Consider the following 27,272-nt stretch of genomic DNA (forward strand, 5'->3'; position numbering starts at 1 on the left):
ATTTCAGAAATAATTGAACAAATATTTCAGAAAAGACTGTTTCGGTATCTTTTTTCACCGAGATCAAAACTAACTTTTATGTGTGTTTAACTTTTTTGTTCTTTATTAGATACTTTTTTGTATAGAATTTTGCCAACTTTAAAAAATTGGGTCAGAAAAAAATATTTCAACATTTTTTAAATTCCACCTATTTATAATTGATTATACCTTTTTTGTCCCCTACTACTCCATTTTGATCTCAAGTGCCATGAAATTTGTCAATTATCAGATACAACATATTAAAAAATCAAAAAAAAACTCAAAAATACCTTTTTGAGCGAATTGGTCTATAAGGTTTATAAGTCGCCATGTTATTTAGCCAATTGCTCAACTTTCCATCAACGAATTGTGATAAAATCGAAAACAATCTGCTCGCTTTGACTCTAGGAAGTAATACCACAGAAAAAAAAGGTTGACAACTGTGCGATACTGCTGTTTTAGTTACGCGAAAACTCGAAGCGTTCATCTTACCCTTAGAGTTAATGAATTGAACAGAGACAGCAGATCTGACTCTAATTCATGATTTGAGAATATAAGATGGCTACTGGAGCTAAGATTAATGGGAGTACAACGTTTTATACTTTCTCCAAACAGCCACGGTAATTACCTAAAACATTTCTGGAGACCTCAAAGCAATCGGACCAAGCGTTGTTGAGATACATGTTTTCGAAAATTTCCAAGAAATTTGTGCTTTGGGAGCTAATGCTGTGAATTGTTATTTTTTTATGAACTGATAATGGAGAATAACGTCCGAAATTGTGCTCTTATTGAATAGCTCAGTTTGAATGATCTAAACCAACAAAGATTGAATTCATTACCTGCGCTATTAATCATTAGTATTCAACATCGTAATATAAATAACCCTGTCACTGCCCCTTTCAATTAAACTTTATTAGAAGCAATTTCTCATTCCTCGCTTTGACACTCAAATTGTATAGCGATTTTTTCTTATCAACTATGCTGTCATTCCTTTCTTTTTCTACCCTACCAAAATTGTTGACGTCGTCGCGCTCGTTTATGAATATGAACGCTCTCAGCTCAAATCAAATCAAGATTTTATCGAATAATTTTCGATTCATACCACCCGAGTAAGTGGAGTACCATGAAACATCATTCGTCACTTGATACTCGCTTCCGACCCGGAATAATGAATCGAAAATTTCAAATGGCTATAATCTGTACAGGTACTACTCACCAATCCGTCCGCGCCATTCACCTCGATCGCTGTCTTGAGCCGCTTGGTCAGCTGCTCGATCAGCGACTCGTACCGGCCGTTCAACGTGTCGAGCCGCTTCGAATACACCTCGGTGGCACCCGGGTCGGTGTCCGGTGGTCTCAGGTCCTGCCGGGGCGGTGAAAAGCTCGGCCGTATCTCCACCAACCAGTCGATGTAGTGCAGACACTTGCCATCGTAGATCTGTTTTTCCGTTTTGGATTCGGTTCGGAAACGGAATCGGTTCAAGTGGAGCGCGGATTTTCAAGACCAGCGCATGTGCATTTAAAGAGGTTTCCGGTTTTGTGGTTGGTTAGCGCGGGATGTGGGATTGGATTGGATTTATTTTTTTGTGTTGTGCGCGGGTGTGTTTGATGTATTTGAGGCAAGTGTGTGTGTGAGTGTGAGTTATTATAATAATTAGTATTTGTTTGTAAAAAGATGATTTTCACTTTATGTTTCATTAGGGTTGAAAATGTAAGATCGATCGGAAAGTGCGAGTTTTTAATTATTAATTTGTGGGCCACCGAGGCAAGTGTTGCCAGTTTAATTTTGTTGATTGTTTCCGATGGTTAATAAACGAGTTAACATGTGCAAAGTTCGATACTTAAATTCTTTCTATTTTCGAGTGCATTAAGATGCCAGCAGCTGTCCGTGGCAAGCGATTAACTGTAGATTCGATATCAGGCAAAAAACAAAAACCGAAAGCTAATCGGGATTACCAACGTGCAGCTGCTTGTTCGGTATCTAATTTTAATCACAGTTCTACTCCGATAAAAAAGCAACAAATTAATAACTAAATACCACAGCTTCGCCGAAATCGGCTCACTTTTATTGATTAAAAAATAAATTTTGTTTAAGCCAATTTTGAGCAAGAGGAATGGATCAATTTAGCTACCAACACCGGTTCGATCGATTCCCATGGGGGATCGATTCCAAAAGCAAAAATGTGGAAGCATCATTGGAGTTGACCTCCAATCCGCGCGCGCACACTCACAAAAAAGCTCACAACGGTAACGACGTAACCATTTATTGCTCACCCTTACCACCTCACCAAGCACGCATACGCGTTCAGATTCACACACACAGAAATAAAACACACATAGAGTACATAGAAGGAGAACACACACACAAGCACACACGACGCCGACGAACAGACCGAAATAGTTTCTTTTTTAACCAATAGAGTCGGTTCTTACACTTTACCCTTTAGAAATACGCCGACAACATCGCGACAGGATACCAGGATGCGAAATTTGACCGAACTGATTTCGCACACCTGGAATCTGGCGTGCCACGATCAGGGATACGTACCTTAGCTTCACGGATCAAACGGCCGCCGGTGAGATTGACCTGTTCAATTTTTGGCGCACGCTCCATGGCTTCACCCAGCATGGTCTGGAGCCGGCCAGATTTCGAAAATTATTCGTTCAAAAACGAACGAGGCACGGGGAAGACAACGTCAACATTATATTGTGTTTTTGTTGGTTGGTTGCGATAGATGTGGATGGGATCCCGTTATTTGGTTTTGTTGGAGGTGTTGGAGTGTTTGTGTAGTGTTGGTTTGTTGGTGGTGGTGGTGGTGGTGGTTGTAGATTGATGGGTTTCAGAAATGCGAAAAGGGGAAAGAGAATAAATTAAATAGATTAGTACTATAATCGACCAGGCTATTTCTATAGGGTTTCTACTAGCTTGTTAATAAGTTCTAACGACTAACAGAATACTTCATAAAGTGTAACCTAAACCAATGGTTATATGTTGAAATCTTTTTTTTCCTAGATGTTGCTGTGAAAGTATCATGCTTAGTCCGTGTTTGTGTCGGGTATTAATTCAACGTCCGTCCAATGTATTGCACGTATTTCGAATAATTTTGCGGTACTAGATACATGTTAGATTCTGTAAGTATTCAGTGACGTAACTGATGGGGGCTCCCAACGTTTTTCGCCCGACACGAAACTGAAGGTACTCAATTCTTTTAGATGGTCATCAAGAGTTGATGCATAGAATGCAATCATTTTTAGACTGGTCGATATTTCACGAGCGCTGTCAAAGTGGATTCTTGTTAGTAAGAATTAAAGATGCCCGAAACGATCAAAAAGTCTCAAAAACGCATGAAACAATTTGATTTTGTTTGAATAATTGCATTCTATAAACTCTCACAACTACAAATACGGTGTCAGAATTCGGGACAACTAAATAAAGTTCTTCTGGTGAATTTCGCGCCAACTCGAACAAATGTTGACAACTGTCTCTCAGATTTTAATGAAACCTTCTTGTCATGCAGAATTTATCACAAAACACCGTTTTGCATAATTAGTTTTTCCAAAATCAATGCACTATGGTCCAAAACGGGAAATTAGCGTGACAAAAATGTTTTCACTATTAAATATTAGTTTTTAGTAGTAGGTGTCTTCACAAAAGTTGTTTGTAATCAAATGGCGCTCCTTTTGATGAAAAAGTTACTAGGGTGGTCCTCATTTAGATTGAAATCTGAAATCTCACTTTCTTAATTGAACTCAAAAATGATTTTGTAGTACAATAAAGTTGTGGGAAACTTTATTGCGAGCAACTTTGTTGAAAAAAGCACCTCGCTAGCTATTCATTTGATCGAGTTACATCAATTTACCCTAGTAAAAGTAGGGTGGCTCCAGAAAAATCACTTTTTTTATTCTAACTTTTTTTGTGAAACGTTCCACCGAAAAGTTGTTTTTAGAAGAGTTATTGAACTAATTATTGTGTACAATTTTGCGGAATCAAACTTTTTCATATGAGAAACCAGTGGAAAGTTATGATTGTTTTTTCGTTAAAAACTAGTCCACCTTTAAATATCAATATTCATTAGATGCCAGATCGATAAAAATGTATCCTATGCGGTTCCTAAAAGGTAGTTTTTGTGTGTCTCATTTCTCGAAAGGACAATGTATGGAACATTTGTAGAACTAATTTGATACTATTATTTTGCAGAAGAAAATATGTTGATACGTTGAAGCGTTTGAGAGTTATGCAATTTTTTTGAGTTTTTTGAAGGTATTTTTAAAATTAATTTAATTAAGTTAAAAAAATAACACCCTTCAAATTTTCTCTTAATTTTTTACTGATATTATGACCTTTCAAGAACCGTATAGGATACATTTTTATCGATCTGGCATCTAATGAATATTGATATTTGAAGGTGGACTAGTTTTAGACGAAAAAACAATCATAACTTTTCACTGGTGGCTCATATGAAAAATTTCGGTTCAGCAAAATTGTACGCAATAATTAGTTCAACAACTCTTCTGAAAACAACTTTTCCATAGAACGTCTCACAAAAAAGTTAGAATAAAAAAAGTGATTTTTCAGGAGCCACCCTACTTTTACTTGGGAAAAATGATGTAACTCGATCAAATGAAGAGCTAGAGAGGTGCTTTTTTCAACAAAGTTGCTCAAAATAAAATTTCCTATAACTTTATTGTACTACAAAATCATTTTTGATTTCAATTAAGAAAGTTAGATTTCAGATTTCAATCTAAATAAGGACCACCGTAGTAACTTTTTTCAATAAAAGAAACACCATTTGATTACAAACAACTTTTGTGAAGACAATAACTACAAAAAACTAATATTTAATAGTGAAAATATTTTTGTCACGCTAATTTCCCGTTTCGGACCACTGTGCAATGTTGACTGTGTTTTGAAAAAGGTTAAATTTATTTTAAATAGTTATAGTTGAAAAATGACAAAGCCATCAAAATACTTCAAAAGTCTTTAACAAATTTTCGAGTTTTGGAAAAAGTTTTTGTTATAGCTTGTTATACATTTGGTGGGGAACATAATTACCATTATGTTGAGGAAAATTATTATTCAATTAAAAAAGTAGTGTTTTTCTTCAAAATCGAAAATTGTTACAATTACTTCAACAGTTACTCGTAAATCAAAGTGATCACTTCTGGAATCAGGTACACTGAGGTCTTTTTTTATGCGGCCTTTTTTTATGCGGTTTTTTTTTACGCGACTTTTTTTATGCGAATTTTCAGAGTTATGCGGTTTTTTTTATGCGAAGTTTCAGAGTTATGCGGTTTTTTTTTATGCGAATTTTCAGAGTTATGCGGTTTGCCCTTCTGCGGTCTTTTTTTATGCGAAGTTTCAGAGTTATGCGGTTTTTTATGCGAATTTTCAGAGTTATGCGGTTTTTTTTATGCGAATTTTCAGAGTTATGCGGTTTTTTTTATGCGGTTTTTTTATGCGGTACGTAAATTCGCATAAAAAAAGACTTCAGTGTATTCGTAATGTTAATGACCATTAATAATGAGTGAAATCTACCGAAACTCGGTAAATTTTTTGTGTTAATCGTTATCTAGAGAACAAACTCATATTTTCCGGAAATATTTAGATTTTTCGCTAACAGTTAAGTAATATTTCTGATACTAATACCGCAAAATCATCTTATCAAAAAATACGCAACACACAATGTTTTCCTGTAAGGTGTGTCCCAACTCCTACCGCGAGCAATTTGGTTAATTTTGGTTCCATTATCCAATCTGTTATTACTAACCGACCGGCAGGGTAATGCTGTTAGTCATCATTCTACTGCAACGTTTTGGTGGTTAAATTTCGTTACGTTTTCGGGAGAAGTTAAAAGTAGTCTACTACTAGCCAACGAAACCAACTGTCGGGCGTTTGAATGTAATTGCAAATGAAGAACGTGTGTTCAAGTTCAAAAGTCTTGCGACGGAGCGCGGCCTGTATCGGGAAACCAAGCAAATTTACGTGTCATCCTCTCCGTCGTCATCATCATCATCATCATTATCATCATCATTAAAACAATATCATACTGCTATAAAAACACTCCTTCTGGTATCAACCTAATAATCCTGCTAATGCATTCACACGGCACACGGCCAAAATTCGAAAACAAGTTTCATCAAATCGCTCTGCCGATTTGGGATGATACTTACATCCAGCTCCCGGGCAGAGGTAGCCGTTGGCAATGCTTGCAGTTTCTCGGTTTGCTTTTCAACCCACATTTCCTCCACGACGATGCTGGTCTGAAGATTCTTCATCAATCCGATGGCGGATTCTACACTTCTTAATCTGAAAAAAATAAACGCAAAATCGAATACATGGTGTTTTCATTGAAACATATTTTTAAAACCTACCTTTCCGCCAACTGTCCGCAGAGATTGTTCCACCGTGAATTTAATCGTTCCACATTGGAATGCAGTCGCTTCAGGTCACCGAGGACCTTCGTTGGTACCCCCATGCGACCCAGCTGATCGGCAGAATCATTCATTTTATCCATTTCGGGTTGTTGAGATGAAATCGTTTCCTGGATCGAGCTCAATTTCTTAAACACTTCATACAGACCCTCCTGGGTGGAGGGCAATTCGAGCTGACGCGACAGTTTGCCTTCCAGATCCGAAATCACCTGCTCGTTGTCCTCTAAACCGGCTAGAGCACCTTCCAGCAGTTTAAGCCGATCACCGTGCAAACCGGCCTGGGCGTTGAGTTCTTTCCATAGATCCAGCAAATTGTCCAGACTCTTCTTCAATGCAGGCGTCTTCAGAGCGATGGTACGGAATGTTTCCTGCAAGTGCTTTAGGTCCGGTTCGAGCAACCCGAGACGACGTTTGTAGTCGTCCAGAATCTGTACCGCGTGCTCCAGCGAGTCCAGATCGCGTGGCATCGGTGATAAGATGATGTGATCCAATTCGCGGGCCATTTCCTCTAGACGTGTCTTCAGGGAAATGCACTGCTCGGTGAAGATTCGGCTCGCTTGTTTACTTTCCTCTGTAAAAGTAAATTTGTTTTCAATTAGACCTTAGTGAATTCTTTTATTTTGTTCAATAACCTCGGAAAGATTTGAACCGAAACACTCCCTTCATTTTTGCACAAATAAATTTACTTTGGCTCTTGGATTCACTTATTACAAAGAGAGTAGTATCTTTAAATACTGGCAAAGAGAAACGCGATATGTATCTGTCAAAGTCTAACTTTGAACTGAATTTAGTTTCAGACAGACAGAACCTGAAACATACCACTTGAAAGCAAATTATCGATAGTATAATTGTTCCCGAATTGGTCGATTATTCTTGACCTCCGCCTCATAAGTGCAGTTATACCATAACGAAAGAAATCTATCCTGCTTCGGAATAGCCAATTCCCAATTAACCAATAAAAACTGGTCAATTATCTATCCTAACACAGGGTGCCCGCGCCATTTTTATGACCCTGTCCGATGCGCCGAAGTTCTGTTTTTGGCTCGAAGCTCATCCCACTCAATCGTAAAACTTACCTTCAGCTCTTGCACGTTTCTCGAATTCGTCAAACAATCGGTTCACCTCGTCCATCTCTCGTCTCAATCGTCGCAACTGTGGATCCGCTGGATCTCCCTCGGCCAGCAGCTTGTCGGCGTCGTCATTCAACGCCCGCCGGATGGCCGTACGTTGTTCGGCTCCCATGGCCAGAAACTGTTCAAAGTCCCATCCTTTAACCACCTTAATTGTAGCGAAAATCATATTCTGACGCAGACGAAGCTGCTTCTTCTGCCACAGAGCCACGGAACGGTCAAACAGTCGTTTTAACCGATCGGCAGCATCGATCGCTTCCTGATCTGGTGGGGGCAGCAGTAAGCAAACACCATGGACGGAACCTTCGACTCCCTTGGCTGTTTTCACGCGCCACTTGACGCGACCGGATGTATCCAACAGGGTACAGGATTCATTCTTCTCCAGCGAAATATTACCCTGCTTGTATGAACAAATTGTTTGGACGGTGCATTGCCGATTCACTGGTTGTTTCCGTTGCTTCAAAGGCACTATCGTGGTAGCTTGGTGTTGCAGATGGGCGACCGTTTCACCGAAAGCGTTCAGCTCCTCTCGAATGTCCTGCATTCCTCGCAGCAACGCTTCCCCCTGATCGAGAGAGAACTCAGACTGGGAGTACTTGGTGTTCAGGATGTCATCCCGTTTGGCCAGCCAGTTTTCTGCTTCGCGAATTTCATCGTAGAACGAATGGTAATCGGTGGCGTGTTTCAGGTGCACCTCCAGGCACAGGGTTAACTGCAGTAACCAGGACCACTGGGACTGGAGCGCTTGCAGGTGACCCTCGATACACTTCGAAGCGGGATGCTGTTGGACTAGAAGTGCCTCTCCGCGATCGAGGATGGTGGCAAAGTGCATCTCACGCTTCTCCAGTTCCGACATTAAATTCTGGCAGGAAAAGAAAGTAATATGTAAAGATTAAAAACTCGAAACGGTAAAAAACAAAAAAAAAGGAAAGCAACAATTCGTTTAAAAGTTTATGCAAAGCGAATAATGGTCAAAATCGATCGTTTGATAGATCATAGATATATGCGTAATGGCAATGAAACACACTGTTTTACTAATAACAACACGAAAAGCAATAACTGAAGTCAAAACCATGCTAGATGCACGTAAAACCATAATACATCAACCGTAAGTTTGTAGAATTGTTTGTTTACAAGAATGTCATAAATCGCACGATCGAAGACTGTGACGAATTACAGATCGCGATATATAGCACAACAATAGAATATACGGATATTCAATTTTCGAAATGATTTACACCGGTAATTTTTTTCGCAATTCCCTTTGGAACCATAATAGTTTTCCATGGACCCATTCGTTTAAAATTGATTTAGTTCGCTGGAAATAAATTTACACTCTGTTTCGAAAAGTGCACAGTATCAACGGAAAAGGGCGCACAAGTTTCAAAACCATTATTATATTAAATTTGAAACCACACAAAAATACACTGAATATGATTCGTGCCTGAATTTATAATGTTCATAAACCAAAATAAATAAGAAAGCGCAGCATATTTGAGGAGAAAATGCTGGAAACATGCTTCTAGTTCTAATTACAACTTCCAAAGTTTCCAAACAAGTATAAAAACCGACTAACGCACCAAGTGCGCAAGGTTGGAATATCGTCAAAAATAATCTAGTATTCATAAGCGATGGCGAAATATGTTATGTTCAAAGTATTGGCACTCGCATCCAAAGTATGGACAAAACACCATTTCTCTGTCAATTGATGGACACCATCTAAAAAAAAATCTCCACCTTTCATTGACATCTATTTATCGACCCATTTTCGAACATCCTCGAAAATTGGAAAATGTTTCTTGGTCAATACCGACGAAAATAAATGATAATAAAAAGGTGCCAGATCTGGTGAATATAGCGGGTGCGGTAGAAATACCGAATCAAGTGTAGAAATCGTTTCTTATGCCACTTTGACTGAGTATGGACATGCTACAGTAAAATAAAGAAAATGGAGATCTATCGTATCATAGAGAGCCTCTTTCAAATCAGAATCATATTTTATGATTAATGCATGTTACATGACGTGTATTAAGAACATAGATGTAGTCATTGTAACGGAGGGCGTACCTTCCGGATGATGCTATTCGAGTCCATTTAACTGCATACTACCTTTTGCCGTTTTCATATCAGCCATTTCAGAAGTAAACAGCAAAAAAGATAATAGAATTAAGATCAACTTGTTCTAACTTGGATGGAAGTTTGTACATGTCTTCAGTACGAGAAACTATTAATTTGGCACGAATAGAGAGACCGATTCGAATCAAGAATAGTTTTGTCGTGAATACGACTTACTTTACTATGGGGCGCCTTTTCAAAATTTACCCTCTGAGAGAGTGATAAGTTGTTGATCGTGAATATCTCCTGTTGTATCTAATGAATCAACATAATTCTTGCTACATGCCATCGGAAATATGATCACAATTTTATGATAAAATTTTCAGTTGTGTGACATAATCTCAAATAGTTCAAAATTAAACTTTTCTGAAATGTTTGGTATAAACGAGTATCAAAGAGGATAATTCATAAGGCGCGTTTGCCTTTCTCGTATTTTGAAAGTTCATAGCTCAGTGATCTGTGGAAGGATTTATATAACCTAACTACCAATAGAATCGAAAAATTTCAACTTGGACGTGTATTGCAACAACAGGAAAAGGAATTTTGCGAACAGGAAAAGAAATTTTTGCAAAGGGGCTGTCCGTACACCGCTGTCAGTAGCAGGTATAAAATGGAATGTGATGTGAGAAATAGCGTCATTTAAGTTAATGCAGCTACTCTGAACGTACGAGACACCGTCAGCACGATGGCACCGAAAACCGGTAGAAAGGCAGAAAAAAGTCCAGCATGGCCCATTCAAAGCACTTTTAAGACAATTCAAGGCACTTTTCAGTGCCACAGATAATCATTAGGAGTTAACTAAACTTTCAATATTTCCTACCAAAAGATTCATCAAGATGGAAGTTAAAATAATTTGCACCGTCACTAACACATTCAAATACGAACGGCAATGCGAAACTGGAAGTGACGATGTTGAACACTTCTTTATACTAGTATGGGGTTGTGTGAAAATATGCCATGCGAAACAGGGTTGCCATATATACAGATTAATCTTAATTATTATTATTATTATTATTATTATTATTATTGTTATTATTATTATTATTATTATTATTATTATTATTATTATTATTATTATTATTATTATTATTATTATTATTATTACTATTATTATTATTATTATTATTTTTATTATTATTATTATTATTTTTATTATTATCATTTTTATTATTATTATTATCACTATCACTATTATTTTTAATATGACTCTTGCATACCAAAGATCGTCGATACATTTCAGACCAGGCCATTGCAATTGTCTCGTACTGAAATTTTGAGAAGAATCAGATATCTTCGAACTTGATAGCTTCAATAAAAATAAACTACAAATTTGTCGTACCTAGCCTCCTATATTAGCAAATTAAAAAGGAATTGTTTAAAGTTTGGAATATATAGTTGTAGAATAGTAGCTGTTTAATGTAACTAATCTGTACTTTAATGTAGGTGCATCGCTTCAAACTCTATTAGTGAAAAGGAGGAAAGCTTGCACAATTCATACAATCAATCAGCTAACTGATATTCGGAAAAGTGATGTGAGCGTGCCAGTTTTTTCGTATTCACGACAATTATGTCTCTGACATTACCCACCCGCCTTTTTTAAAAAGGCAAATGCATTTTTGAATGTACGATTTTAAAATCGCTGTAACTCACAAGCCCCTAAATACGTATAGCTTTAAAAATACTTTATCAACGCGTGAAATATTTCGCAGAATGATGAACATACCTTATGATAAAAAAAGAACCAGAATTTTCATTTTAAAATTCCCGCGCTTGTTCAATCGGTAAACTTTTATTCTCTCAACGTTGGCAACAATTTTATACACACTCTATCAAATTTTGACGCATATCGAACGATTAGTATTTGTTTGGTGTCTATACAAAGAAGTTGAAAAATTTTCGTGTGGCGATTTTTATAATGGATGAAAATTTAGAACAACGTGCGTGCATCAAATTTTGTGTTGCTAATGGATTTAAGTGTTCCGAAACGTTGAAAATGTTAGAAAAGGCCTTTGGTGAATCGTGTCTAGGAAAAACACAGACATACGAGTGGTATAAGGGGCTGTCCATAAAAGACGTCACGCCGCAAGGGGGGTGTTTCATAAAACGTGACCTTTTGTGACAGGGGGAAGGGGGAGAGGTTTTGAGAATGTGACGTCCTATATTTTCAATAAGGGCATTTTTGAAATACCTAATTATATTACTGCTTTGCCCTATTTCCTGAAAAATCTCCACAATAAACGTTTACATTCTATAGGAAAACGTGTATTTGTTGATGTAAAAGCTTCTTCTTGTAAATTCGGAAATGAGTGATGCAGGAAATCATTTCTGTTGTGATCAACAAAAGTGCACGGAGGAACCAGTAAATTATCCAAAATCATAAATTTTCCCTAATATGAGTAAAAAAGAAAAAGATGCCTTCAAACGGTTTAAATTAAGTTATGCACTGGCATTTTTCTCAGTAATTTGATTTTCTAGCATTGATCATAGTATATCATAAGAATTTCTCTTATCTGATTCTGATGCAGTTTATTCAATTGTACTCCATTTGAAAAAGGGCGGGAGATCAACGATTTCAGACGTAGATCATGTCATGTCTTATCTTGATCATATGTGATTTTCCTCCACCAACATTAAAGCTCATCGAATCATCCAATGATTGAACTTACATAAATCAAGAATCATTTTAGCTCAAAATCACTACCCATTGTGTGACGGATCAGTACCGATATTGATCAATGTGATTTAAAATTCACTGATCAACTGATCAAGCAAAGATTCTCCGGCAGTTTTGATGAGGTTTTGGTCTTTATTTTCTCAGCCTTGTATGCTAACCTAAGGAAATATTATTCCTTACCTAAAACAATAATATATCTGTGTACCCCTAGGAGGAAGAAAACAGATGATTTAAATGTTTCATCAATTCCAACCAAATACTTTTGTTAATTTATATAATTGATATTATTAAAATAATTCCGATGATTCTGTAGTTTTAGGGATATTTTTTAATCCAAAGACAGCATGTAATAAATCGATTTTTCCCTCATATTTGTATGGTTTGTCATACATAATGAGAGTGTATTGAGATGAATTTTATTTATTTTGAATTCGTGACATGTGACATAGGGGGGGTCGGGGGTCTTTGCTTCTGTGACAATTTGTGACAAAGGGGGGATGGGGAGTCAAAAATCGTCAAAAAAAAGCGTGATGTCTTTTATGGACAGCCCCTAAATGCTTCAAAGGTGGTCGTACAAGCTTGGATCATGATGAGATCCCTGGCCGCCCAACAACATCTGTTACTGAAGAAAACATTGAATCGGCGAAGCAAATCGTGTTGCAAAATCGTTCTGTACCGATTAGAGAGATTGCTGTGTTGTTGGGCATCTCTTATGGATCAGCCGAACACATTTTAACTAATGTTTTGGGTTTGAAACGCGTCGCTTCTCGGCTGGTGCCAAAAAAGCTGAATTTCATTCAAAAACAGCGTCGTGTTGATGTGGCCAAAGAGATTATTTCCAGCGCAGATAGTCACCCCACATTCATCGAATGCATCATAACTGGTGATGAGGTGTGGATCTATGAATATGACGTTGAAACCGCACAACAATCGACCGAATGGCACGCACGTTGTTCTAAATTTTCATCCATTATAAAAATCGCCACACGAAAATTTTTCAACTTCTTTGTATAGACGACAAACAAAAACTAATCGTACGATATGCGTCAAAATTTGACAGAATGTGTATAAAACTGTTGCCGACGTTGAGAGATTAAAAGTTTACCGATTGGACAAGCGCGGGAATTTTAAAATGAAAATTCCGGTTCTTTTTTTATCATAAGGTGTGTCTGTTCATTGTGTGAAATCGAATTGATTTTCCTGCAAACACTGTCCATAATGTTCATAAATTTTTCGACATACGTTGGAACGGAACAAGAGCGGATCTCAGGAACCATCAGGACCATTCCTACAAAGCCTTGACACTTCTTCGCTATTATGGCATGCTTTGGCATCTTGTCACTACACCAAAGATGTTTTAGAGGGGTATAAAGCGAATCTAGTCCATGTTGTACCGAAAGAGGTAAATCTAACTAATAGTACAAAGTTGCTACCTATCGAGTGGTGTTGCGTTATCGTGAAGAGAAAACTCTCAATATAATCAACAAGCTATAACTATAGAATAATTTTGAAAATCTTGGATAAAAGCAGCTAAATCGGTTGCACAGAAATCTACACAAACCCTACAAGCTGGATGACTAATATTTCACAATTAAATAAATAAAAATGCATTTTGGATTGAACTAGCTGCAAATTTGTTTTATTCCAAATTTTATCAGTCCAGATATTGTCGCGAACCAGCATTACTTGTACAGAAATGATGTCCAAGAAGAAGTTGCAATAAACCAATACTACAATTTGTTCAAAATCAAACGAACAGTTCAAATCGGGAAACCTATCGTAAATTTTGCTTGTCTGTGTCTTCACTGTATTTTGCAGTAATTATATTCAAGCTTATTTAAACCAGCTAAAACAATTTACAGGTATTCGTAAAACTTTAAATCCTTGATTAAAAATAGTGCGTGCACTAGAATATGATTTTTCATATTAAAAATAAATAAATTCGCTCTTAGCAACCCTTCAAACAAGTTATAGCCAGTACCACTGTAGTACACTACGGCTGAAGTGATAGCTTGTCAAAATATTACTGAATCTTTTAATAGTAGTCAGTATACTTTACTCCTGGGCCTATTACACAAACGGATTCGAATTCATTGTTTTGATGGATATTAAAATCTGGGTCCGCAGCTGCAAATTCCTTGCTAGATTTTTAAGTTTCGTTTATAATACACTCGATTTTTTGCTTTAATCGCAATCCATCGCAGAACTTAAAAACATAACAGTCATGGTTTAGATGTACTTAAAAATATTGCCAGCTACTTCTAACCTAGATACCACCTAAACATAAATCGAGTAATCACAAAGAATATTGTTATGTGCGTTACGTTTTGTCGATGGGTAATAATTAGGAAACGATTCCTTTGAATTGAAATTTGAATTCCCGGGTTGGCGGTTCAATGCATAGGGCGCTGGTCTCACAAGCCAGTTGTCGTATGTTCGAGCCCCGACCTGGAAGGATTCTTAGTATCAGTAGGAGCCATAGTACTAGCCATGCAATGATTATGTACACTTAGAATCGGCTGCGAAGTATGTTGAAACAGAAAAGCCAAATTCCAGAAAAGGAATGTAGTGCCAAGACTTTGCTTTTTTCCTTTGTATTGATACAATTTCAATTCAAATTGAACACGTGATAATCATATTTGCTGCATTGTCTATTTCTCAAAACTTATCTTGCACTCGATTGATGGTTTTCCTGGCGTAGTCGATATTTTTTTGCGTTGCGGATTCTCAAAATAAATCTATTTTCTGTTGTCAGTTTCATTTCTATAAAAAAAACTCTTTCCTTCGAAGTGTAAAAAGCAGTTACCAATGAGTTTTACCGTTACCATTTTTCGTTGAGTAATGATTGTAGTTCATTATCTTCTAACTTTTCGGGCAATTTTCGCGATTTTTTTTAAACGTGTTTTGAAACGTTGAAACCAGCGTTCACAAGTTTTGACGGATAAAAAAAAAATTCGGCATAAGTTTCTGCAAAAATTCGACGAAATGAAATTCACCACATGCTGTAAAGGCTCTTTGTTTAGCTCGTAATTCGCAATATATAACACGATGTAAAAGTATACTTTCAGCTTGAAATCAAGTAAACAAATATGAGGTTTTGCGAAAGGTGGTCCAACCAGGTTTGAAATATATTTGAAAAGATTTTAAGTGTCTGTTGACAACAAAAAAATAAACTTAGGCCCGTGATAATTGTAAATGTTCAGTAATTTAAAAATTAAGAATACAGAGATTCAAAGCTTCAAAAAAGGGAAGAGTGAACAGGGTGAACAAAAATATTCTACATGATTGCCCGAATTTTGATACACTTAGAATGAACGATGACTTTAATACTACCTGAAAAGCTGGAAATTAAATGCAAGCTTCCACATTGGATTTTCAATGGAAAATGATAAAGAGTCTTCTTTGAAACAACAAGATAATTATTGTTTCAGTCTCGCATTAAGCATAACAGTTATACAAAACCCACCAACAAACAATTGCACGCATGGAACAACAAGCAAAATTATTCCTAGGAATTCAATCCAAACTGCGACATTTCTAGCAATCACAAAAGCAAGCGGATACTTTTCAACGGAAATCATGCTCGTCTACTTACTTCATCACCATTTCCGTAAGAACGCTTGAAATTAGACTAGTGGTTAAAATTTTGCGCAATTTCACGGTTAGTCGTAGCAGTCGTAAAAGAAATATTCACAGAAAAAAAACGAATAAGTTAACGAAACGAACTAAATAAAGCATTAGGTGAGTTTAACTTCCGGTCGGGCCGAACGGAATAATTACCTCGTAGTACCGATGCACGGCGGACAGATCCAGATTCTTGTCTGCCCAGTCACGGCTAACTTCGATCTGTTCGCGATCGTTCAGCCAGCTCAACTCGGAGGTGGCCGCCGATAGGAAGTCCTGCAGGGCATCCAGGTCGGAGAGTCGTTTTGTCGAAGTGCTCAACAGCTCCGCGTAGATTTTCTGCAGTTGACTCAGCTTCTGCTGGTACAGCTGCAGCTCATCACCGGTGAAGTTGCTTTGATGACGTTCACTCTGAACAATCTTCGAGTGGAACTGGTCTATCACTTTGTGTTCGTGCTGATGGCGTTCCAGTTCGACCTTGGCCGACGGAAGATCCGAACCGTAGTCGGATGTTAGCAGTTGTTTCTGAAAAAAAGTTCGTTTTAGTATGTTCAAAGAAAAAAAACTAGTAATAAGACAGAATATTCAACTAACCAGTTTACTCTGGCACCATTCAGTGTACTCCTGGACGTCTCTGAAGTATGGATTTGTACCGATTTGACGGGTTTCGGTCACGACACGGGTTTGTTTTGTGATCGTTGTCTCCTGAACTGGATAGCTCAGTCCGGACAATTTTTGTACTAAACTAGTGTGGAATGTAGTGCGTAACTGGGACCATCTCTGGTGCAGTTTTGTGACTCTGAAATAAAAGATGATACATTTAGTAGGGCTTGCGATTCAAAGCCGATGAAATGGTTACTTTTTGTGCAGATCGCCAGCCTGTGGGTACCGGCCGTCCTTCAGATTATGGCAGTCGTCGTTCATTTCCTGGAGCGGTTGCTCCAGATGTCGGATGTCACCTTCCAAACCTTCGACGATGTTTTTCGCTTCGACCGGATGCAACCGCTCAATTCGCCGGGTTTCCTCTGAGATTCGTGTTTCGATTTTGGTAATCACGGTTTCCGTGTGCTTGTACTCTCTCTGTACCTTGTCTGCTAGCTTTTGCAGTCGTTCGAGTCGTTGCACTTCTTGCTGCAGAATCATGTCCCGATCCGCCAGTGCCGACATTAGTCTGTGCCATGCCTTCTCCAGCGATTCGGGCCTTAGTTCCGTTTCTACATCCACCTCACCGATGGATTCGAAGTATTTTTCCAGCTCTTTGTATATGCTAAACAGTCGTTGTTTGTCGCGTTGCCGCGGTGGCACTTCTTCGCTTCGGAAACGGTTCAGATCGGACAGCAGTCGTTTCAGTTCGATCAGTGTCGTTGGGAATGCGCGTTCCTGCAGAAGGGAAGTCTTCTCCCGGCACCAGTATAGCAGCTGTTGAGCCAGTTCTCGGTACTCCTGTACCCTCCGCTGGGACTCCATGTCGAAGAGCGGGTGAATCTGTGGCGGCTCCGGGAAGACATCGTACAGCGAGCTCAGGTAGGTGATCATTGACTTCTCATCCGGCTCGTTGGTGTCAACGTCTGTAAAGGTGAGAGTAAAAACAAACGCAATCAGAATAATTCATTTCGACATAATTTATATGCGGTGCGAGACAGACCTACCACGCCTATCAATAATGTATCGTCATATTCTTACAAATTACAAACGGAATCCATTTTTAGCTATGGCTTCATAATACAACTGATTGAAGAAAACAATTCGTCAGTTCCGAATGGTTTTCCACGCAAATTTATTCGCAAAACAATAAATCATATCTTACGCCCAATTTAACAATCACCGGCAGACCGTGGCGAAAAGAACAAGTGCATTATCTGCGACATTGAAAATTTTGTTTCAACTCGCACAGGTCACATCGTAGTACGCAAATGCTTTTGTCTGCCTGCCAACAAATCAACAACGTGTTGCGTTTAATAACCCATGAAGTTACTGCCTTATTGAATGTCGCTTATATTTTCTTCAGCCGTTGGAAGAGTGAAAAAAAATAAACAAAACAAAACGAAGACGATTGTATTTCCTCCGATTGTCAACCCGTTTAGCAATAAATTGGTTTCTAATGGTGCTTTAATTTGAATGATTCGAAATTAATGATCCTGAAAACTAGCTGCGATCGCATAGAGTACACAAATTTGAGTCATCGGTCCAATTGAGACGCACATTTGTTTTAATTAATCTTCGACTATGATAACCATTTTTTCAAATAAGTTCTGATATAAGCCTGGTCTCATTAATCAAAATTAATCAAAAAGAGATAGACAAACGGATGCTAAGCCGAAGGAAACGTGTGTTGCCTAAAAAAATAAACTTTGCGAATAAAAATATGAGAGCTATAATTTTTATAAATTCTTTTATTATCTCTCAGGAAAGCATACTGATTAAAAGTCCACGCATATCTAATATATATATATATATATATATATATATATATATATATATATATATATATATATATATATATATATATATATATATATATATATATATATATATATATATATATATATATATATATATATATATATATATATATATATATATATATATATATATATATATATATATATATATATATATATATATATATATATATTTATATATATATATAATATATATATTATATATATATATATTTATATATAATATATATATTATATATTTATATTTTCCCTAAAAACAATAAACTTCCGGTGATGTTTGAAATAAATTGATACAAACGATGCATTTATGCGGGGTCGATCAATGGAATTTGATTTTGGAACACGATTTGTTCTGTATATAAAATGTGGCTCATCGGAAATTAATGGAACTTATATCTAACCAAGTTATTCGCATGTAAATAGAACACATAGATACATTTTGGAATCAGTGAGATAAAAACAGGCGAAGCAAAGCACTTTAGTGTTCGTGGAATGGATTTTCTGCAGCAACATCAGAAACACATGTTTGTTTATTAGCATGTCGTCATACCGAACCACTTTGGAAAAGTTGACAATGTTTTGGCTTCCAACCAGGGTTGCCACATTTAAATCTGCATTTTTCAGAAGAAAAATCTGTAAATCTGTATCGGGAGCTCAAAAACCTGTATTGAAAATCTGTATATAGAAGTGATAAGAAATCGAAGCACAACGGAATGAAAAGTCTTTAGAACCCAAATTTAAAGAAAACAAAAATTTTCTTAGTCTGAAATTTATGATGTTGTAGTTGAAAAAACGCTGGAAGTTGTTTTTGCGTTTGAGCCACTCGAAAAAATGATTTGACGAAAAACTTTTTAAATCCAATCAGAAAGTGAGAACTTAGTCTGATAATTTTCACTTTCGTTCATTCCGTATAATGCAATTTGCAATCTTCTATAGGGCATATCCTTGAACGAAGTTGAATGAGCTGTCTTGTCAACGATTTCAAATAACAGAACTTCCTAAAAAACTGTCTGGAGCAGTCGATGAATATCAAGGACACAACTCTTTCTTCAGCTTCAAGCAGTACGATTCACAACTATTCTTTCGTAAAAACAAACTCCATTATATGTCTAAGTTAAAATATTATTTCTTGTTATTTTCTTCAGCTGTCTCGTTTTCTTCCTTGTTGCAAATTTGATGTACGCTTCCAATGAAAATTATAAGTTTTCGCATGACATTTATTAAACATAATCAGCATGAAATGTAATGAATATTAAAATTATATTCGCTTAAGTTTTATCGACTCTACGCATAACTTGTATATGGTATTTTTATCAATATCATAAAGATTGTGAAGATATAAAATTTATTGAACATCATTTAGATTTTATGTAGAGTTTCATTAAAAGTCATAAGTTGTCATATATCTTTTGTGAAATATCATCTGCGTACGATTCATAAGACACATCCAATGAATATAAATTATGTAACGAGTTAGGTTTCATCGGATTCCCATATACATAATATGGGATATTATTATAACTTTCATTATGGTAACGTCTATTTAGATTTAACGTACACATTAAATAAATATTATAAGTTTCCATATAACCTCTATAAATTATATTCTGCATACGATTCATATGACAAATCTAATGATTATAAGTAAGATTTTCATTTCATTGAAAGCATACGCAATTACGCTACACTAGTTGTAACTAAAAGTAAGCATAAATAAATCTTTATTATCAAATATAACATCTGTGTTTACTGTCCTTAACATACTCTTTTATATAAGTTTTATCCTCTTTTTAAAATTAACACACAATCAGTATAATGTTTTCACTTTGAAAAAAAAATCAATACCATTATTTAATATATTTTAGCACGATCATTATACAATTTTTAAACCACGCAATCAAAAATCTGTACAAATCTGTATTTTTTGCCAAAAATCTGTAATCTGCATATACAGAATCTTGGTCATAAATTTATCTGAAAAATCTGTATAATGCATATTAATCTGTATATGTGGCAACCCTGCTTCCAACACCAGCGAGTCAAGCATTCTGCATCACCTATTTATTTCACGTCAATGGTCAACGTTTCGAAGATTTATTCCTTCATATACAAGGCAGGACGACAAAAAATGTCATTCCGTTACAAAAAGCTCTGTTTTTCTTGTATTTTTCTTTAATTGCTAATCATTCAAGAAGAATTTGCGGTTCACGCAAGTCTTTTAAACAATTTTAATATATCGTTCGTGTGTATCAGAGTTCATCTCCGGACGATATCGTGTGAAACGGGAGACGACATTTTTTATACCAGTTTGAGGAGATACTCAATACATTTGTCATTTTGATTCTTTTTTATTGTCAAACTTGTTTTCAACTGATGCCAACTGGCAACCGACACAACAAACCTAGAACTGATTCAATGATGACGGCTACAAAAACATGTCGAAAAACTATTGTTTGTGTGTGTTGTTATTTCGTGACATTAGTGGTGAAATAACAGGGAATTTTTTAAGATAGGGGAGTTAAATGGAATTTTTCTTCAACAGCTATCTTTTAGTATATATGGTTTATTGCGGCATAAAAAATTAAAAAAATATATAAATAAATTTGATGCAAACACACATCACAAACTAATATGCAAATAAAAGGTCTTGGGATTCTTTAAAAAGTCTTCCGAAAGTCGTTTAGGCTTGCTTCAGATAGAATTGGAACAAAGACAATTGTCTGTATTTCAGTTACTATTATTGAATTCAAGATCTTTTTTTTATACAAATGTAGCGTTTTCTTCATACTTTTAAAAAAAAATACGGTTAAAATTATTAGTCACGGTTTCGAGGGAATTCTCGAATTTTTTCTGTAACACGGCTCATTAGGCGGCGCACTCCTTCTTCGTGCATCGCTTTAGCTATCTTATTCCACCAGGTCGTCATCTGATTGATGTCTTCGACAACCTTTTCCTTTACCTTGAGTCTCTTCTTCATGATTGCCCAGTATTTCTCAATAGGGCGGAACTGGGGGCAGTTGGGTGGGTTAAGGTTTTCCGGAACAAACTGGTCCCCTTTCTCTGCATACCATTCTTGAACGACTTTGCTGTAATGACAGATTGCTAAATCTGACCAAAACATTACGGGATGGTCGTGGGATCGAATGAATGGCAAAATTCGTTTTTGGAGACACTCTTTTTGGTATAGTTCCGATGTCATTGTCTTATTTGTTACGAAAACTTTCGTTTTTTTTTTGCCACAGCAGCAAATGTCCTGCCAAATCATAAATTTTCTTGCAAATTTGTCGGAAAAAACAAATTTAAATTTGGCTGGAACATCCCCCCGAGCCGTTGCCAAGTAAAATATTTGACCTGGGATTTGTCCGAAGTCAGCCTTGACATAGGTTTCATCGTCCATCAGAAGACACCCGTCGAACTTGGTCAGCACCTGGTCATATAGTTTCCGAGCACGAATTTTGACCACACTATTCTGTTTTATGGTCCGATTTGGCTGTTTGCTAGCTCGATACGACTTGATTCCTTCCAGGAGTCGAGTTCTCCTCACGGTAATATGGGCAGCATCGAATTTTCTGACCAAATCACGGTCCGACAGATTAGGATTCCTCTTAATCGTCTTCAAAATCTTACCACGCAGTTTCCGGTCGACAGTTCCACTCCGACGATTTGCTAGAGGCTTCCGAATCGTCGTCAATGATTCCTTATACCGTTTGATAACGCGCCATACGGTATTTCTGAGCAATTTTAGCTGTTTAGCTAGCCTAGATGCAGACCACAATGGATTTTCCAAATAACTGTGCACAATTTTTTCCCGTCTTTCGGCTTCCATGTTGATTGTTTAAAAAGTACAGTCGATTTGCGGAATGTTGAAAATCATACGTGAAGCTGACAAAATTCCCGACACGTGAGCGCCAAGAACTTCTAAATCTGTTCACCAGGAGCGCCACAATATGAGCAAAAGTTTGTTCCAATTCTAAATGAACCAGGCTTTATTACAGTGCGATAAGTGAACATTTTTCAGTTTAATGAGTATTTTTTCACAAGTGATGGCGAAACGTGATGCAAATTTGTATAAAACTGACTAGTAAATTCTTCTAGTTGGCAAATCTTGTTAGTTGGTGGCTATATTGTAGACCTACTTTGGGACTACCAGTGCCCGGTTTCCGTTCTCGAAAGCACCGATAATAATTAAGAAAAACTGCAAAAACGGAACTCACTTCGATTTCTCAGCAACGGATAAACCGATTTCCACAAATCTTGATTGGAATTAAAACTTTCATTGTTTTAAAAGATACTGTGCAATTTCATCCAGATCTGACTTTCGCTTTCAAAAATATAGGGAGATGAGTGTCAAAACTTTCAAACCGTCATACAAAATGACAATGCAGAAGCGGTATTCATCGGTACGTGCAGGTACGAAAACATCACTTCCTTTGCGAACGAAGGACACAGCGTGTTTTATTCAATTTTGTATAGCGTCTACGAGAGAACGAAAACTTACAACGTTTTCAAAACACAACCGAATTCATCGGCTGTGATTACAAATTATTATATTGATAATAGTAACAAAAATAAAACTCCAATCACAAAGCATGTTTTATTATGCTGCCTGAAAAGTATGTACTACCCACATAACTTGAATTTCTTATACAGCAGTAATAGGAGCAAAGATTTTCATTTGGTTTCGAAATAGGGCATTAGAAGCGAATCAGTCAGCTTTAATTCAAACAAAGTCTTTGTCTCTATAATCAACATTTGAATGGAATAGTTGTTTCACTGAACTTTTTTTGTTAAGATTTTAGAGGTTTAAATCTTAAGGTCATTCGCTTCGTCGCCTCTGTGTGCGGGATTGGAAATCGAACTCAAGAGGGCTGCGTGAAAGGCATCGACTTACCCATCACGCTATACCCGTCCCCCATTCAATGAATCTATTATATGTTGGTTAAAATATCTAATCGCCATACAATTTACGACACATAAGTACAAAATTTTCAAAGCAAATTTTATAACTATTTGAACTCGTAGGTCTGACGGTCTTCGAGTTCTGGCTATGGAAATAGATCGTCAAAAGCTCCTTTGGAACTTGCATTGATTTGTAATGAAATGTTAATGAGAAAGGCATGATTACACCACGAAGTGGATTTAAACTGTGTTCGCTTTCCTTTTGTTACTTTTTATTAAAATGAGGAATAATAAACACCAGTGTTGCGAAAATATCAAATAATCAAATATTACTGATGATAAAAATCATGCGCGATTTTTGGCATTAATTATTACTATCCGCAAAATCAATGATGATTACACACTTTGAAAAAATCGTGTAACTTTACGTATTTATATATGCACATAAAAAGAGCGACGTAATTCTCTTGAATTTACAATTCAAAGCATGTAAAGATAAGTTATATTTTGAACTTCATAGTTAATTTAGTTAAAGTTTACATCAATACTGACACAAAAACTATTTTCACATCAGTTTTGCAATGACTGAGTGGAAACATATATTGGAGAAGCCAAATGAATGAAAAACTTTACAGAAAACATGATTTTTTGGAAAAAGATACGATCAGAGACAGAACTCGAACCTGCGTTCTTATGCATTCCGTGCAAACGCGCTACCATTTCGCCACCCTGAACCTTGTAATAGACATAATTCTAAAATACGGTTAGACATGATAGAACGTACATTGAACATAGTCTACATCCTGGCCATCACCCGACCGGTACCATATATCCAAACATCTTCTCTGTTCATCAAACACTAGTCTTCTCACTCTATACCTATTTTCCGCTCAAGCACTGAGTAGGAGAGTGTATTTATAATCGCTTGTCACCTTCTCCACTGGTGCCAGTCGCTGGCTGGATATCTTCAGCGACAGACCCTATGAAGGTTATCATTTGTCTTCTCCAATATATGTTTCCACTCAGTCATTGCAAAACTAAACTTAGTTATAACGGCTTTACGTCAAACCAACTAAAAATTAATAAATCGGTTTGATTTTCCGTAACAATTTGCTTCTGGTAGGAAAGGGCAGACTATCAATACAACCTTTACGTCTTTTGAAATTCATGATGGCAGCTTCGAAAACAATGTCATTTGAATATTTTCGGAATGGATCGATAGGTATCGAATGTGTGTGTCAGGACAATTTTAAAATCTAAGTTTATGTTCAACAGAAATTTCGACGAGACTAAAGCCGATTGATTTTAATGGATTTTAAAACGACACGCAGGAAAAGTTATTGTAGAAATAAATAAATTCCGACTAATTCTAACGAATCGTATAACAATTGTGGTTTGATTCAACCAATTTTTTTTCGCAATAACCTTAAGAAAGCCTTTTTTGTGTCTCTTTTGGAAAATAATCTCGAGGATCGAATAGAACCAAATTACCAACACTTGAACAAAAACAAAAAAAAAACAAACGGTAATGATAGCTGACTTTTGTTATTCTGAAAATGTTATACAAAATGTGTAATACCAACACTGTTTAAAACCACCTTACCCCATAATGAAGTTAAATATTTCCTATGCTCGATTACTGATATCTCGGCAATTAATGTTTCAATCCTGAGAGCTTTTGCCGAGTTAACAGCAAAATTGTTGCTGACAAGATTAGCAATAATTGACAGTTAAGATATTCAGAATTGCCGAGATTCTCAATAAGTATACATTTTGCCGAGACGGTTACCGAGCACTCGGCTGGGCCAATATCGGCATTTTTTTGCACTAACTTTTCTTGGAAGTGACTGGGCCAATTTTCACAAACTTGGATTCAGATGAAAGGTGGTCAGATGGTCTTATACAAAATTCATGAATATTGATTGGTTCCGACTTGCGGTTCCGGAGGTTTTCAGTTCGGGCCATTGGCCACATAAAGTGGGCACTTCGAAGTCAAATGTTCTTCGTGCTAAAGAACTTTGAATCTTCGAACCTATAAGAAGCAGACACAACCAAAACGTAATCCGAAACAAGAAGCATCGATCAGGCCGAGGGTTCAAAAGCTGTACAATACGATTCATGCTGGAAATTTGAACTGCACAATCATGGACGACGAAACCTACGTGAAACTCGATTACAAATCCTTGCCGGGACCACAATATTATACGGTGCGAGAAGGGCAAGTGTTAAGCCAGTCCGAGACATCGATTGAAGTCGAAAAATTCGGTAAGAAAGCTATGGTCTGGCAAGCTATTTGTAGCTGCGGTAAGATTTCGAAACCCTTCATCACCACTGCTTCAATGAACAGCGAAATATACATAAAGGAATGTTTACAAAAACGACTTTTACCCATGAGTCGAAGCCACAAGTATCCTGTTGTCGTCTGGCCAGATCTTGCTTCTTGCTACTACTCGAAATCAACGAAATCCACCAAATTGCCCTCAACTTCGACCAATTGAGGAATTTTGGGCATTGACGAAGGCACATCTTAGGAAACATGTCTCGACAGCCGAAACCATTCAACAGTTCGTAAAAGATTGGAAAAAAGTTCCAAAACTTGTCGCCAAGAAGTCTGTACGGAATTTAATGAGGAACGTTCGTAAGAAGGTGCGCCAGCTAGTCTACAATGACTAAGTAGTAAATGTTGAGAATAATATGCTGTTGTTGTAGTATAATATTATCAGTATATCGAATAAAATTTGAATATCTAACACTCAGAACTACTTCAATCCGTAGCAGACGCAGGGCCGGCGAGAGAAAAAAACGGATCCGGGGGATTCCAATACCGGCCCGCTTCGTTTAGTGAGCAAAAAAAACTATCATGGAGGATTGAATGATCAAAACAAAAAAGGTTTAAAGGGATTTGATTATGAGCACTAAAAACATTTTTAAATCTTCGAATTCCCGGGCCCCCTAAAATAGTATGAGACCCCCTCTCTCGGCGGTTTGGATAAACCGTTTCCAGTTATTCTTTCAAGAATTGAAGAGAATGCCACAGTATTATATATGATCGAATGATTGAAATGAGAAAGGCATCTTTACACCAATACGTGGATTAGAAAAGATTTTTATCTATGAATCCCGTAGACCCATATTTTGGGAAACCTACCTTCCGGATCCAGTAACCGTGTGACGCCGTACTCTCGCTCCACCACGTGGAAGGCCTGCTCCAGTCGTTCACGCGGTCGACGCGATCTCGAATCTCGCCAGTCGATGAGATCGGGTCGATTTCGGTGGATGAGAGCGGAGAAGGCCAGCCCATCTCGCCAGGAGCTGGTGAAGTCATTTACCCGGACGCCGGGGTATTTGGCTGTGGAACGGCGGGCCCATCTTAGCAGGGCTTCCCGTGCCGTTAGATTGTCCTCCTGTCCGACGACGATGTCGGAAATCTGCGGAAAGGAAAAACAGAAAAAAATGATTATTGTAGGAGTTGGTTTCCGATAAATTACGAATGATATTCCGGATGGACTTCTGAACGTCGAGAGGCTACCAAGAGGAGTAATGTGGTTGGGGTTCAATCTGAGCTGAAAACAGTATTGTAATGTATTTGGTAAACATAACATAAATTCAAATTAAATTGCGTGGGAGAGTCCGCAGCGTGTAAAACTGGATCGAGCTTGAGCTGCACTTGCTACTCCCTCGATAGGGATTTAGCTACCGCGGCTGTTGCTTCTATTACGACTAGGTCACTGATGTGCAGTATTAAAATGATCAATGGAATCCGCATTAACTGAGCGAGTTGATTAATCTGATGATGGGCAGGCAGAGGTGTGCTATGATCATAGATCACCACGAGCGAACCTCTCGTCATGCGAATGTGAGTACGTCACCATATTGGGTTGCAACTACTATCGGTGGGACGGAAACCACGACGGTAAT

The 27,272-nt window shown here is 37.2% G+C and overlaps 1 protein-coding gene across 48 annotated transcripts in view; it reads right to left on the reverse strand.

The window, feature by feature from the left end:
• The window catches only part of LOC131437101 (dystonin), a 531,610-nt gene that overhangs the window by 102,148 nt on the left and 402,190 nt on the right, over positions 1 to 27,272 (reverse strand). For 28 of the 48 annotated variants that reach the window (XR_009230701.1, XM_058606235.1, XM_058606233.1 and 25 more), the window contains 10 exons: positions 26,503 to 26,782; positions 16,853 to 17,561; positions 16,588 to 16,792; positions 16,150 to 16,518; positions 15,965 to 16,000; positions 7,527 to 8,442; positions 6,391 to 7,021; positions 6,190 to 6,325; positions 2,567 to 2,650; positions 1,235 to 1,456 (listed from right to left, as the gene is read on the reverse strand). Coding sequence is in view for 47 of the 48 variants with exons in the window: in XM_058606235.1 (XP_058462218.1) it covers positions 1,235 to 1,456; positions 2,567 to 2,650; positions 6,190 to 6,325; positions 6,391 to 7,021; positions 7,527 to 8,442; positions 15,965 to 16,000; positions 16,150 to 16,518; positions 16,588 to 16,792; positions 16,853 to 17,561; positions 26,503 to 26,782 (3,588 nt within the window). In the remaining variant the exon portion in view is untranslated. The remainder of the gene's footprint in view (positions 1 to 1,234; positions 1,457 to 2,566; positions 2,651 to 6,189; positions 6,326 to 6,390; positions 7,022 to 7,526; positions 8,443 to 15,964; positions 16,001 to 16,149; positions 16,519 to 16,587; positions 16,793 to 16,852; positions 17,562 to 26,502; positions 26,783 to 27,272) is intronic. The other 20 variants (XM_058606230.1, XM_058606243.1, XM_058606220.1 and 17 more) reach the window with 3 other exon arrangements.

This window comes from Malaya genurostris, chromosome 3 (assembly GCF_030247185.1).
Source record: "Malaya genurostris strain Urasoe2022 chromosome 3, Malgen_1.1, whole genome shotgun sequence".
Lineage (NCBI taxonomy): Eukaryota > Metazoa > Arthropoda > Insecta > Diptera > Culicidae > Malaya > Malaya genurostris.